This window comes from Capsicum annuum, chromosome 3 (assembly GCF_002878395.1).
Source record: "Capsicum annuum cultivar UCD-10X-F1 chromosome 3, UCD10Xv1.1, whole genome shotgun sequence".
NCBI classification, from domain to species: domain Eukaryota; kingdom Viridiplantae; phylum Streptophyta; class Magnoliopsida; order Solanales; family Solanaceae; genus Capsicum; species Capsicum annuum.
In genome coordinates, this window is record NC_061113.1 from 269,857,700 (window position 1) to 269,872,461 (window position 14,762).

The window sequence follows — 14,762 nt, forward strand, 5'->3', positions numbered from 1 at the left end:
TAAACACAACTTCAACTTCAACTTCAACTCCAATTGCAATTCCAACTCTATTTTCAATTTTGAAAAATTATGTATTCATGGCCAAACGTGGCCTAACATACTCTTCTCGTATAAATCCAAGTTACTTATGCACATCCAGAGCAAAAAATAGCAATTCTGATCAATGATTGTTCTTCTTCTTTTTTTTTTTGGTAATAAATAATTGTTCTAATAACATATATTCACATTGTTTTTCTATAACCGTTCTATATAATTTAGCTTTTCTTTTGAAATGTATCCAGTATCCACTGGCAGGATTATTTTATTTCAACTATTTAATCTGAATTGTTTAACATTTGCATCTATTTTTATAGAGCAACGAGTCTAGATATCTAAAATTATTTGTATTTAGGCAGGTCTCATCTGATCTCACCTCAACTTCAACTTTTCTGTTTTAAATTTGTGTTGTAAATATTTAAATTTTATTTATTTATTTTAATAATTCTGTTTGTGTAAGTTGGCTCATATTATCAGTCTCAAACTCGAATGAAGGAGGACCATAGGATCAATCAAAATAATTTCTCTACTACATAAAAATAGGAGTAGACTGTGTAGCATGTGTTTCTTGTTAAGTCCTTCATTTTGATTATTGACAAATTCGTAGTTTGGGAACTGTTTTCGGAGTTTTTGTGATGACAAAAGCTACTACACATTCGGGAACTGGTTCGGCTCACCTGTCACTGTCACAATCAAACTGCCACGGACACATAATACAAAAGTTGGTGAAAAGCTGCTGCAACTCTTTTGCCTTAACCAATGGAATCTTGCCTAGGTTTTCTTGTGTCATAATATATATTGCTCATCTTCGTCAACAAGAAAACCAACACTTTCATATTCTTACAATAAAATATCTTTCTGAAGTGGTGAGTGGTGAATGAAAGGCTACACACTGCCGCAGGAAACTGATTATCCATCGAGTTTTATTTTTACTTCCTTGTTACAGTTGAGTCTTTGTATTTTGTACTTAAACGCTTGCTTATATTTGCTTATGATTGTCAGTAGGTCTTGAGGTGCAAACCTTCATTTTGTAATCATCTAGAGTTAGGTGGTTGTTCAAGTTAGAGTTAGCTTGTGTTATCAGCTAGAGTTATTGCTTGAAGTTTCCTTGTAATAGCGTTGTTGCTAGGAAACAAAGGATTAGGAGGTTAATTCTTTGAGTCTGTATTTAAAAAGTTGGCTTGAGTACAGTGGAGCTTAGAATTCCTGCGGGCAGATCGTGATTTTTCTCCCTTAAGCAAGAAATTTTCACGTAAAAACTTTGTTTCTTTCATTTACTTTATTCTTGCACTTCTTGTTTTATATATATCTCCTAGTTCTCGTCGTGTGAGTGTATCTGGAAACAATTCCCTGAGCTAAGGAGCAAACCACTCCACTCCTTCATTTCTCCACCACATAAAAATAGGAATAGACTGTGTAGCGTGTGCATTTTACCTTTCCTAAACCTATTTATGACATTACAATAATTTAAAATTATTATACTCCCTCCGTTTATGATCTACTTTTCTTTTTAGTTCGTTTAAAAAAGAATAATTATTTTTCTTTTTTAGCAATTTTTTAGTTTTAACTTTCCATATTTCATATTAAGAGTTAAAGACTACGAGATTGAAGAGTATTTTGATACATTTGGCGTATTTTTAATTTAAGACCATAAAATTCAAAAAAAAAAAAATAAAAAAAAATTTTAAAACCCCGCATCAGGTCAATAATCCGTTTCAAAATTTGAATCCGCCTCTACGTCGATCAAACACTAATATTTTTTCCATTGGAATGTTCAAATTCTTTGGTCCACGCCATAGAAGTCAAGGATAGGGGTCAAATCAGAAACTTCCCCACAAGTTAGTTAGTTAATTGTTAAAGATGGCGGCCAGACAGAGTTAGCTTCTTTATTTCAAACTCTTCTCCCTAATCTCATAAGCCGCCATGTTGGGAATCTTTTGCTGACTCTTCTTTTCATTTACCTTTCACTGTCACTACTCAACCTTAGACTCCATCCTCATCTTCTTCCTCTCCTTTTCCTACTTTTAAACTCCCCTTTCACCTATATTTTTTCTCCAACTAGAGTTGCATTTTCCATCTTCACCTCTTTGCACAGATTATTTCCTTGCTGAGTTTTAGCTGAATTCTCTACATGTTACTAAAATTTTAAACTTTGGCTTTTACTTCAAAATTTTGCTCCTGTTGTTTCTGTTCTTTGATTAAGAAGTCATTCAGAAACTGCAGGTTCAAAAACCTCTGAATAATTTCTGAGAGGAAAGAGCTGTTTTGAAAATGGGAAGTGGTAAATTAGGTGATTCAGGTGTGGTTGCTCTCACGGCTAAGATCATGATGGCTGTCATAGCATTTCTTTTCTTTGTCGTGGTCTTGGTATTCGTCCTTCACTTATACGCGAGGTTTTTCACTAGATATCGGCAAGAAGACCACGATGGTAATCCGAACGCCGGCACAAGGCGGTGGCGGAGGCAGAGGCGGAGGCGTCGTTTCGACTTTGCTGGAGGCTATCTAGAAGGGCATGCACTCCGCAGAGGGCTTGACCCTTCCGTCCTTAAAACCATACCCGTAATTCCATTTGATACCAAGGATTTCAAAGATGGATTGGAATGCTCTGTTTGTCTTAGCGAAGTTACTCAAGGTGAAAAGGCGAGGCTTTTGCCTAAATGCAACCATGGGTTTCATGTTGAATGCATTGACATGTGGTTTCAATCTCATTCAACTTGTCCTTTATGTCGAAACCCGGTTTCAGAAATGTCCTCTCCGAAATGCGCCATTGCAGAATCGTTTTCCGAGGCCATTAGGGCGCCAACAGAAGAGGAGTCAGCTTCAACAGAGACGCCAAATTTACCAACTAATGTTCTCTACTGGGGAGATGAAACTACAACTACATCAGCAGCATCCACAAGCAATAGGCCAGATGGGATTTTGACGATTGACATTCCAAGACAGAATACTGATGAAGCAGAAGAAGAACAGAAAACACCGACACCGACGCGATTGAGATCCTTGACGAGGCTTTTTAGCAGGGTGAATCCTTGCAGTCCCAGAAACGTAGATGTAGAACAAGGAAGCAGGGGCCAGAGCTAGAGATTGATTGATTGATTGATTCTTCTTTTATGGAATTTGGAGATGAGTGAAATTTTAGGAACTACTACAGTTTACTAGGTTAAAGTTAATTGATTGATTGGTTGATTCTTGATGTAGATGCGAAGTTGTCTGCAGTCTTTAGATGTCTATGTATATGTAATACATTGTAACTGTGTTAAGGGGCTTCTCTGTTTGAGAATTGGGGGCAATCCATCTTCTCTTACAGGAGAGTATTAGGAACTTTTTTGTTATTAGTGTGTGTTATATTTGTCTGGCTTCTACAGTTCATTTGTAAATCTATATTACAGCTTTGCTCGAAGTATTATGGACGCGTTGCGACAATATTTAGTTGAATCTTCTTAAGAATAGTGTGTGCAAAGTTAAGTTGACAAGTAGTGTTTGGGCATGAATTTCATTCGGAACTTCTTCATTGACAAAGCCAATGAGCACTCAAAGCTTATGCAATAAACATGTTGTGTATGGTAGAGCTGCAGTAAAAATGAAGCATTATGAGTTAAAGAGCGTGTCTGATTTTCCTGAAATTCGTCGAACAAAATACTGATGTTGATATTGACACTATTTCAAACTCCAAAACCATGATAATCAGCGGCGAATTCAGAATCTAGAATTAATAGGTTCACAATATGCACAACTAGTTCAAGCCGAACAAAATAACCTATTCCGTGCAACAAATGCAAATTCTTTTCTTGCAAATGATATTTGTTAGCATTCACCTCACACAAATGGAATTTAAAACACATAAATCCACACATACCTTAAGCGCTGCTAAATTAAACCTACCCTTTTGCAATCCTAAGTTACCAGATAAACAGGTCCATAAGATTGAACATCAGTAGCATTATCCTTAACCTTCTTAAGACATAGATAAGGTATTTCATTGTCCCCTCTGTTCATTGAACTGAACATACTTGTGAGGGGTCCAGACAAAGGCTTATTAGGCTTGCCAGCTATAGTACCCGGCCCACTGATCCCTGGCATTGGACCAGAGACACATCCACGCTTCAGCTTGTTAATGGTAGAGCCTTTTGAAGTTTCTCTGATCCCCTGATTCTTCTTCTTCTTATCGGTCTTCAGCCATGAAAACAGAGAACTTCTCCATGACTTCTTGCATGTTTTCTTTACATTATTTTCAAAATTGTTGTTTCTCAATTCAACAGAACGTGTAGGCGTAGCACCAAATTTCCCTTCAGATACACGCTTTCTTGCTTCTGACAAGAACTGAAAAACGCGCAAGTGGTGAATCATCAAATTTAGTCTAACTAGTAACGGGAGACGGATTCAAAATTTAAATTTGACTGATCTGTTGCACTTTTGAAATTATAGGTTCAACATCTAACTCTAGTTCATTTCAGAAAGTTGCATTGTACAACGAGGTTAATTTTTTATAATGTATGCATAGTAGATGTTGGAATCACCTATTGGAAACTTGCCTCCGACATTGAATAAGAGATACGGACTTTATATGAAAAGATTACTTACATCCTTAAAGTCAGTCTGAGGATCAAACTCGTAGCCACAATAGTCCCCAGCTTCATATTTTGGGTATATGGGAAACTTGTTCATCCTTTGCCCTGAGAATTTCAAAATGCAGGTTCAGTTTGAGGCAGCTCACTGTGATGTGTGCATTTTCAACAAAGATTTAAAAATCATGCCAATAGAGGTATATTTTGTTCATTGCATAAAGCATGAGGGTTCCCCTAATGATAGTAGATTCCAAAAGAGAAAAGTTACATTATTTTAATAAAGATGGAAAGGCCAGCTAAGGCTTTTCTATATCTCATGAGACCGTGTATGGAAAAAAATGGCAAAAATGGTTGGTTGGTTTAGTTAGGTAAAGCTATATTTACCATTGCTTAATAATGAAAGGAACTGATCAGCATAAGCACAACTGTTTTTATTAGTTGAAATGGGTCAACAAGTCACCATCAATACAGAAAACTTTTTTTTTCCCTTTTGGAATGCTAACGCAAACACCCCCATGTTGGGTGCTCTACCACATTGTGGTCAGTACAGAAAACTTAATGACTAAATTAGCTAAATAACAACCAGCAATTTAAAAAGGAAAAAAGAAAAGAATTTTGATTTTTTTTTTTTTTTAACAATCTCTTAAGCGCATACCTAGGAAAAGGGCTGCTTCAGTTGACTCTTGTGCTCTTCTGGAGTGAAGTGGGGATTTGAATTCATGAAGAAATTAATCTTAATAAGTTGGTAACAAGGGTAGGAGGGACTAATCATATCTCCTAGAGTAATTAAATAGCAAAAGTAGGAATAAAGGCTCCCTTTTTGTGTACTGATGATTTCTTGTCTCCACTGCATAGACTATAGAGTCTATACTATATTTATTTCTAAATTGCTATAAAATGTGAGTGCATTAAGGATGGGAATTTTACGGCGCAATTTTCGGAGTGGAGTTTAAGGCTAGGGGGTTTTATAATTACCTAGTGGACGACAAGGCACGTGAAAAGACGGGTTGATATGGCCTGCAGTCATGGTTCAAGCATGGCTCTTACTAATTATGGAAGCACTTGTTTTGGATTTTCATCTCTGTTTTACATAATTACCAATATGTTAATTGTAATAAATAAATTATCCTTTTCATTGTTTTACCATTAGAAAAACTACAGATTTTTAGTGGACAAGTATAGAACAAACCATGCATGGGCTTGTCACGAGTAAGATCCGCACAGAAATAATTGGTTTAGTCAGCTAAAGGGTCACAATACGGAACAGCCGATCGAACACGTGAACAGCGGCATGACGAAAAGCGGTAGTAATGACTGCCTTTTTATGCCACCATTTTCATACTATACCAGATCCAGATAATTTTGCCAGAAAGAACGATAGACTTGACGTACTTTTACCATGGCTTGACCTTTAACTACACTTTCCAAACTAAAAAAAAATAAACCCACATTTGCAAACAAAGAACGGAAAATGAAGAGGATACCTCCTGCAACTCTGAGCCCTTCACAATAAATAAAAGCGCATTATGTTATCTTTCTACTGACTTGCACTAGCTAGACTGAGAGATCAGTTAGATCTCCACTTAAAGAGTCATGCCTATACATTCCCCTAAGTAAATCAAAAACCTGTAAAATTAGGTAAATATCAGGAACCAGGCGCGGGGATGACTACATATCCACTGCGATATAGGGTGTCTGTTCTTCGCCATAGTACACAAAACAAGATTCCAATCATCAAAGCTGAAGCAGAGGCAGCGCCATTACAACACCAAAAATTGAAACTAGCAACAGCAACAACCAAGTTGGACAAGATTTCCTCTGCTGGTTTTTAACGTCATTTAGAGGCTTCACTCTGTTCACTTCATCCTTTGTGGAATTTCCATGCTCTTCCAACAAGGGTCTAGACGTTTCTGCTCCAGCTGGCATGGATGATGCCTGCTCTGGAACAGGCTGCGATTGGAGCTGCTGCTGTTCATACTTCTCCACATACTCAGGAAACAATTTCCTAAAGGTTGGGCTATCATAAAAACAAAATAGAGAGTAAATTACTCGCCGGCCTAATGAAAATGTAATTAAACAAAAAACACACGGCAAAACAACATATCCGCCTCTCGTGCAGGAGATCTTGAACTGCAGAGACCAAAAAGATCAAGCCAATTACACAAATACAACAACAGCAAGGAACTCAGAGTCAAACTCACTTTTTACAATTAAAAGCCAGAGATGCCTTAGCGAGTTTCTCTTTCTCAGCAACTGTTGTTGATACACTGCCTGTGGTAGGACTATTGTCCATCTGCAAGTAATACATAGAACATGAAATAGCAGCGGTATTATGCAATGCATGTTTAAACCCCAATATAACTTGCAAAAAGAAACGATTCAACAGATGAAGAAAATGTTATCTAAGCAAGCAATCAGCTGGATCAGTAAACCACCTATGCATACACTGCAGATAGAAATGGGAGAATTGGTTCATGTTTCTGAATATTTTTGGTGCTCACTGGGTCATGCCAGGTGGACCTCTGAGTGAAGCTATCATCAGATGGAAGGGTCAAAAGACAGCCAAGAAGCATAGAAAAGTTTGGAGAACAGTCCCTTTGTCCATATTTTGGACAGTGAGGATAAATGGAGATATTAGATAATTCGAGGGCACAGATCATATAACTGGCAGAGGACATCGTCATAGAGTTGGTAGAACATGGACGTTTAGAATGCTTTTCATGGTAGGCAGACTTAGACTTAGAGCCACAAGGGGGAAAGTGCGGGGCAATGTCACCAACTATCAGAGCTCCCTCCTTTTCCCCTATAATTCTCAGAGGTAGCTTTTAATCTTAATGTCACAGGATGACTTCAGATTGTCCTCAACCTCTTATCAGTTGTCTCAAGATGAAGAATCTATTTCATTTAGTTTGGTTTTCGTGCACAGAAACAGATAGAACTCAATTGTCCAGACACATATAAAAGCAATAAAAAAAAATTATTTTTGAAATTAAAAAAGCAATAAACATTTTGATAAAAGGAAAAGCACAAAGTAAACCGAGCATGACTCAAAAAATACATAAGCAGATGAAATGGGAACCACCAGAGTCATTGTAAGCTGCATTAGTTGGAATGAACTTTACCATAAATGAGAGCAGCCCTGTGAGTATGCTGCATGCAGAACAGGGAAAAGTTAGCCCAAGCAAAGAAGAATAGAATTTAGCTCATAAGAATAAATACACATGTTCTTGCTATTTTGTTTCAACAAGAAATCAGAAATGTGTTAAACCAAATAAAACTAGTTATAAAAATATTTATAACAAAGTAGACACCTGGAGGGAAGTTATCCCAATTCTGTCAGGAACTTTGTTGACTCAGCGAAAAAACAGAATAAAATTGGAAGCAAAAGACAGATATAAGCAACAATAACTAGTTGGAATTAAGAAATAGTAGTGTTAAGGTTGTATTTTTCCTGTTATAAATCTTTTAATTTGTTAAGACATTTATATGTCAGTAGAAAACGCCAAGAAACCTCTAGTTCTGAGAACCCTTAAATTTATTCTGGAAAAAAACTTTGTGTATTATCAAGAATGGGTTCAAATGGAGTGCAACTGAGCAGATGGTGTTCGAGATTTCATATCATTGACTCCAACTAGCTTGTTGCCTTGGTTGTTGAAGGAGAGAAAAAATTCGGTAGGCAAAAGAATTAACTCAAACAAATTCACATGGAATGAGTGAATGGGAATTGAAAATGGGGGAAGGAGAGTGCAACGGTTTAAACTAAGATGGAGCAAAAGAGGGGGCCTGGCTGCCCCTGGAGATAGGGCATCTGTTTGTGTGTGTGTCTGGAGGGAGGGGGGAGTGGGGGTCTGGAGTGCAGTGAGGTGGGTCTCAGGTGGCAGGGAGATACTGAGGAGTTGTCCTGAAAAAAAAATGATTCACAAGTGAAAACACATTTAACCTCTTAGTTAAATCATGTTATCTTTTGAAATTTAAAAGAATGATGTGTTATCCTTGTCATTGCAGAACTAAAAAACAGAAAATCTTCAAAAAAAAATTTGCAACAACTATTTGTTTTTCCTTGTCATTACAAAAACAAAACCAGACAAGTTTTTAGTTACCAAACAGGCACTAAAGAAAGTATTGTCAGACAAATAAGCATTAATTATTGTTTGCAGCTCGTTACCTTGACACAGACCACATTGGATTCCAGCTCTCTGGATGGACTGTGAAGAAATAGGGGGACAAAGGTCAAGAACAGACAGAGATCATCTCAAAGCAACAGAAAACTGTGACTATCAGGCAATTCAAAAAAGCACTTACAGTCACTCATAGATAAGCAGATTTTCTTTTGTGTCATGAATCTTCCGTTTGGAGTAGTCATACTACAGAAAAAAAGAAAACATGTGTGCCGTAAATATCAGCAGGAACAAAACACTCAAAAGCATGGAGAAAACCAAGCTTGAAGAGTTGAAATAGGCCAGGGAATTTCAAACTCATCTGAAATTAGACTACCTGATCCCTGGAGGTTTAAACGGATATTCTGGAGGAAACTTGATCTTCCCATAATAATATCCACCTAATGAAAGGAATATGTATCATTTCACGAACAACAGGAAAAGGAGCATAAGTAAATTCCAGAAAAATAACAAATACTCAATAATGACAAGAAGACAGGTTGGAGGAACGACAGTGCCATCACCCAACAATATTAGCTAATCAAATAATATCAATACTGAACGCAGAAAAAAGTGGAGACCTGCAAATGGTGTTCCGTCACTCCCCTCCAAAACATAATCTGGACACACAATTTAGGTAAAAGTAGGACCATTAGTAAAATCAAAGCAAACAAATGACAAGTTAATTGATGAAGAGAAACCACAGGGGAAAAAAAAGGAAAACAAACGGAGGCCCACTCCCTGCAAATAAGTTGAGTCAGTTATATTAAATTATAAATACTGTAGACGATGTAGTCCTGATAGATGAGACTCGAGGGGGTGTGAATGACAAATTAGAGTTGTGGAGGCAAACTCTGGAGTCTAAAGGGTTCAGGGTGAGCAGAACCAAGACAGAGTATGTGGAATGTAAGTTTAATGACGTGAGGCGGGAGAATGAGGTAGGAGTGACGCTAGAAGCACAGGAGGTAGGGAAGAGGGATAAGTTCAAGTATCTCGGGTCCGTGATCCAGAGTAACGGTGAGATTGACGAGGATGTCTCGCACCGTATTGGGGCGGGATGGATGAAGTGGAAACTCGCATCGGGGGTGCTGTGTGATAAGAAGGTGCCGCCCAAGCTTAAAGGCAAATTCTATAGGGTGGTAGTCCGTCCGGCCTTGCTGTATGGAGCGGAGTGTTGGCCAGTTAAGAACTCCCACATCCAAAAAATGAAGGTGGCAGAAATGCGGATGTTGCGCTGGATGTGTGGACTGACCCGAGGGGATAGAGTTCGGAATGAGAATATCCGGGAGAAGGTTGGTGTGACTTCAGTGGAGTGTAAGATGCGGGAAGCACGATTGAGATGGTTCGGACACGTGAAGAGGAGGGGCATGGATGCCCCGGTCCGTAGGTGTGAGAGGCTAGCGTTGGATGGTTTTAGACGGGGAAGGGGTAGACCGAAGAAGTACTGGGGTGAGGTGATTAGGCGGAACATGGAACAGTTACAGCTCACCGAGGACATGACCCTAGATAGGAAGGTCTGGAAGATGCGAATTACGGCAGAGGATTAGGGCCAGTTCGGGTCGCTAGTGTAGGGAATTAATTGGTGGGGGTGTATTCCTGTTATGATTCCGTATTCAGTGTTTCGTGTTCCGTGTTCCATGTTTATTACGAATCTGTGTGCTTTCCTCTGCTTTATATTCCTGCATTCCTGCTTTACTCTGTTTTATATTCCTTATGGGTGCCGTATCTATGTTATGTCATCTGCTTCTGTGCTGTACTATGTGTTTGTGTGATATCTCGTGACTTGAGCCGGGGGTCTTTCGGAAACAGCCTTTCTACTTCATCAGAGGTAGAGGTATGGACTGCGTACATCTTACCCCCCCCAGACCCCACTAAGTGGGAATACACTGGGTTTGTTGTTGTTGTTGTACTTTACTTGTAAGAAAAAAGAAAAGAAGTTCATATGTAAGAGACAATTTTACTCCATAATTGACTGCAAGAATATGAGCAGAAGTAGGACTCACGCCACTCAAGGATATCATTTGGAGAAGGGCGGGCCACAATATGGGAGACAGGTTCCTGCAATGGAGAATGCATCACTACTTTAGAGCTGTAGAACACAAACAAATTTGCAAGGTATAGAATAGTCAAGCCACAAAACGCATAGGAGGACGTCATCCCGCGTCAGTAAGCCCATGAAGTAAAACATTCTCCAAGAAATGGCAAGAATTCAAGCACACAACTCGCATATTTTCAGTCGTAGCTATGGTCTGAGGAAAGCAAGAACACACCATCGCATAATTAACAAATACTAGTCTTAGTTTACATATGTTGCAAATAACTTTAGACTGAAACAAAGTATCTGGTAATGCTTCAAATGTAGAGCAATTACCAGCAACTAAAATGTTACGTACTTTACAAAGTGCTCTATATTCCTTCTGAAGGCGCTTTACACATGCTTTTTCTGCCATGTCTTAGCTTCAAAATATATTGAAACTAAAGAGATAACGCTGAAAAGCTTTCCTTATCCTCTTGACCACCAAAGAAATAAAACAACCTGTAAACATATGAGATGCTTAACAAACCCAGGAATTCCATTATTTATGAAACATAGAACATGTAAGGCATTACATTTTCAGGTGGAGAAGTGCTCAAGAAGGACTATTAAATCCACAAGAAAAAAACGCAGGAACAAAAAGCAGGCAAAGCCAGCTAAATCTGTTCTCACTTCTCAGTAGCAATTAGGAAAAGTGGTGGAGCCAAGAGTTGAAGGATAGAGGAAGCTTACAAAGGGAAGTGAGCAACATGTATTTTCAGAGAAAATAATAAACAAGGAGCATCAGAATATATTTTAAAGAGCTTCTTCTAGACTCCCAAATTTCGTAATGTAAACAAGCCAATAATTTCACATTTTGTTAATAACAGCAGTGTCCAGTCAACTTGTACGCATCTCAATTAATCCACTGGGTACCTCTACCTCCCATATGCACAAGTACCCAAACACCTTTGTCCGCCGAGGCTTAGGTATCGGTTAATTGGCTATCATCAGAGTCAATCAACAGTAAAAAGTGACGAGAGACGGTTGCTCAAGAACCCTCCACTTTCAACCAATGGGAATTAGTCACTGGGGAGGGGAGTGGAGAAAACACCGTCGGATCCCCCTGAGGTGGGTCCGTCAAGACATCTTGAGAATTACGCTCCATTCATCTGGTTATCTAGATATTTCTAGTACTATATAGACAACCTAATGAATGAAGTTTTCTTAAAACAAAAAGTGAAAACAGCTGCATCTATAAGAATACAAGAAATTGCTAAAAATATTTTGATATTCCAATCTACCAAAATTAACTTAATCATCTATTAAGCCTCTGAAATGAAACTGCAAATATGCTCAAAGTCTATCTGATCCACATTTGATTAGTAATATATTTTGTTTTTTTGCCTACCTCAGGAAACATATAAAACCATACATACATATATCTATAAGCACGTCTTCTTTTCTTCCCTCAAATTTCCAATCTAAAAAATAGAACTTTCAAAAACAACTACAATCAACTATTCAAAGGAAAAAAAAAAAGTAATGGAAATGCTATGACTAGGATAGCAGGAAACAGTTCATAGCCAAAACACGTAATTCAGCAATCAATTCTTCCAAGTAACTGGAAACTACAGTCTACAGTAATTACTAATTAAGTACTCACTCCGCTTCAATTTCTTTGTTGCACTTTCCCTTTTTAGCAACACTTTAATTCTAACTTTCCGTGTAGTACGTCTAAACGACCATATTAAAGTGCATTTTGGCACATTCTACCCATCCTTAACACCACAAGATTCAGGATACTTTTTACTTTCTTAAACTCCACGTTTAAGTCAAAATCAGACAAACAAATTGAAGCAGGGGAGTACATTACTATGGAACAACGAACATACAGCACATATTACCGAATTAAAATATTATTGATCACAAACCAAATAGCCAAGAGACATACGCATCATACAAAGAAGAAAACAGACCGCATAATAATCAGATCGAAATTCATTGTTTAAGAATCGAAATTAACGGAAGCAAACTACACATGAACAAGTACATCCATAAATTAAAAAAAAAAAATAGAAAAAAAAAGGTAACATATTATAATACCGAAGATCGTGCAGAAATTGGGAATTGAGAATTTGCAGAATCTGATGAAGATCTACTTCACAGGGCTCCGAGTTTTTCTTTTGGTGATCGATCGGCTTAGCTTCTAGATGCTTGAGACTGCCCCGACCCGAAGCTGAGTCCGAATAATGGACTGCGATATAATTTGCGTTAGAGGCCAAAATTGACCACTATGCTCTCTGCTTATACTCCTAATAATATTTCATGGACGAATTTACCCCTAACATGAATCTTTCCCCGACTTATCCTTTGCCATGTGGCACTCTGACGTGTGCACCTTTTCCTCCTCCCACTTTAACAAATTATTATTATGAAGTACTACTGAACTAGTATATTATGCTATTGTGGTTATATTAGTTTTGTTAATAGTTTGGTACACTCTATAAGAATAATGTAAAATATGATTTATTAGTAATGTTTGTATTTTTTTAATGTAGTATTTGATTTAATGTACTAAAAATAACATGAATTACATAATTTAAAAAAAATATATATTTTTACATAATACCCTCAATATATATATTAAAAAGGATGCAAAAATTTTTTTTAGGGATAATAATGTTTTTAAGTATGTTAATGCATGCATTAGATTCATTGCATTACTAATGTCATGGATTTTGAGGTATTAGTAATACACACCTCAATAATAGTTATTGGATACTACTAATACACATTAAACTAATGTATGCATTAACTTTCTAATACACTCTACAAAACAACCCCTTATCATCTTCTATCAATAACTAGTGAATTCATATAAAATACAAAATAAAGAGAAATCATATAGAGAATATGCAAAACAAAAAGATTCAACATCATTCTTACGAACTTAATCATTAAAAACAAGAAAATATAATAAGCACCGAAAACATAACAATAAAAATGGTAAATGCATTTTTATAATAAATTAACATTTGAATTTACTAGCTTTTTTTCCAAAAATAATACTAATAATAAAAGAGTTACTCCTTGAATTCAAACCGCAGAAACAATAAAACGTGTCTTAATTATCCATCATAAAGAGCAAATTAACATAAGAAAGTAAACGGAACATGTATAAAGAACAAATTAATAGAAAAGGTGAAGAGAAACATTATTCGCGAAATTTATGATAAATTAACATTCCTTAAGAATCAAGCTTAATTCTACAAATAAAAACTAAATTGACTATTAGAATCAAACATTCGAAAATTAGAAGAAGGGTCTAATATTCATAATTAGTATTTGATCTATATGAATATTTTTATTCAGTTTATAAAATATCATCACTAAAAAAAAAAAATAACAATAAAAAAACATGTATATAAAAATTTATGATGCATTCTTACAAATTTTCAGCTACTAACACACACAAGAAGAATAAAGTATATTTGTTTACCTTGATAATTGCTTTTAGAGTGATAAAGAAGCATAAATTTGTAAACAAAAAAATAATATTAGAAGAAAATTACAACCAATATTGACCCAATGCTTAATTCTGAAAAGTGCATTGAGAAATGCTTATTCAAATGTTAAAATTTATAGAACTTATATTTGGAATATCAAAAGGTAATGAGAAGATAGAGTAACATTAAGGACATGAATGAATAATAATAATAATAGTAAGCCATAATTGTCATGTTTAATTCTCTTTTCAACTTTTAGATGATTTATGAGTTTTTAACATATTATATAAATTAAAAAGAATAAGAAAAAGCTCAAAAAATTGAATATATATATATATAGAGAGAGAGAGATTGTCATAAAAATATTTTAAAATCCGGGAAGTGGGATGAATTATTTTTTTCAAGAGGAAGAATAGATAAATTAAATAATAAAAAATTATGATAAATAAGGTGAGAAAGTGGAAGAATTTAATAACATGAG

General features: G+C 36.4%; 3 protein-coding genes across 3 annotated transcripts; 1 reads left to right on the top strand and 2 right to left on the bottom strand.

Annotated features, from left to right (window-relative positions):
* Positions 1 to 1,826: 1,826 nt before the first annotated feature.
* On the top strand, positions 1,827 to 3,459 carry LOC107861632 (RING-H2 finger protein ATL60). The gene has a single exon (XM_016706926.2). It carries the CDS (start codon positions 2,308 to 2,310, stop codon positions 3,115 to 3,117), a length of 810 nt encoding a protein of 269 aa, XP_016562412.1. The 5' UTR covers positions 1,827 to 2,307; the 3' UTR covers positions 3,118 to 3,459.
* A 258-nt stretch (positions 3,460 to 3,717) lies between these two features.
* LOC107865789 lies at positions 3,718 to 5,515 on the bottom strand. Its single transcript, XM_047410243.1, has 3 exons — positions 5,257 to 5,515; positions 4,618 to 4,709; positions 3,718 to 4,356 (listed from the first exon to the last, which is right to left on the bottom strand). Exons 2-3 carry the CDS (start codon positions 4,699 to 4,701, stop codon positions 3,931 to 3,933), a joined length of 510 nt encoding a protein of 169 aa, XP_047266199.1. The 5' UTR covers positions 4,702 to 4,709; positions 5,257 to 5,515; the 3' UTR covers positions 3,718 to 3,930.
* A 553-nt stretch (positions 5,516 to 6,068) lies between these two features.
* LOC107861633 (ubiquitin-conjugating enzyme E2 34) lies at positions 6,069 to 13,166 on the bottom strand. The gene is made up of 10 exons (XM_016706927.2): positions 12,879 to 13,166; positions 11,152 to 11,294; positions 10,762 to 10,816; positions 9,340 to 9,378; positions 9,096 to 9,159; positions 8,904 to 8,965; positions 8,767 to 8,806; positions 7,724 to 7,751; positions 6,803 to 6,894; positions 6,069 to 6,618 (listed from the first exon to the last, which is right to left on the bottom strand). The coding sequence occupies exons 2-10, from the start codon at positions 11,206 to 11,208 to the stop codon at positions 6,336 to 6,338; spliced, it is 720 nt and encodes a 239-aa protein (XP_016562413.1). The 5' UTR covers positions 11,209 to 11,294; positions 12,879 to 13,166; the 3' UTR covers positions 6,069 to 6,335.
* Between the last annotated feature and the right edge of the window lie 1,596 nt (positions 13,167 to 14,762).

Coding starts and splice junctions, on each gene's coding strand:
- LOC107861632 (XM_016706926.2), top strand. CDS start 2,308: ATGGGAAGTGGTAAATTAGGTGATTCAGGTGTGGTTGCTCTCACGGCT.
- LOC107861633 (XM_016706927.2), bottom strand. CDS start 11,208: ATGGCAGAAAAAGCATGTGTAAAGCGCCTTCAGAAGGAATATAGAGCA. Junction 10,817..11,151: donor AATATAGAGCACTTTGTAAA/GTACGTAACATT, acceptor TCTCCATTGCAG/GAACCTGTCTCCCATATTGT. Junction 8,807..8,903: donor CTGCTTATCTATGAGTGACT/GTAAGTGCTTTT, acceptor ATTTCTTCACAG/TCCATCCAGAGAGCTGGAAT.
- LOC107865789 (XM_047410243.1), bottom strand. CDS start 4,701: ATGAACAAGTTTCCCATATACCCAAAATATGAAGCTGGGGACTATTGT. Junction 4,357..4,617: donor CTCAGACTGACTTTAAGGAT/GTAAGTAATCTT, acceptor CGCGTTTTTCAG/TTCTTGTCAGAAGCAAGAAA.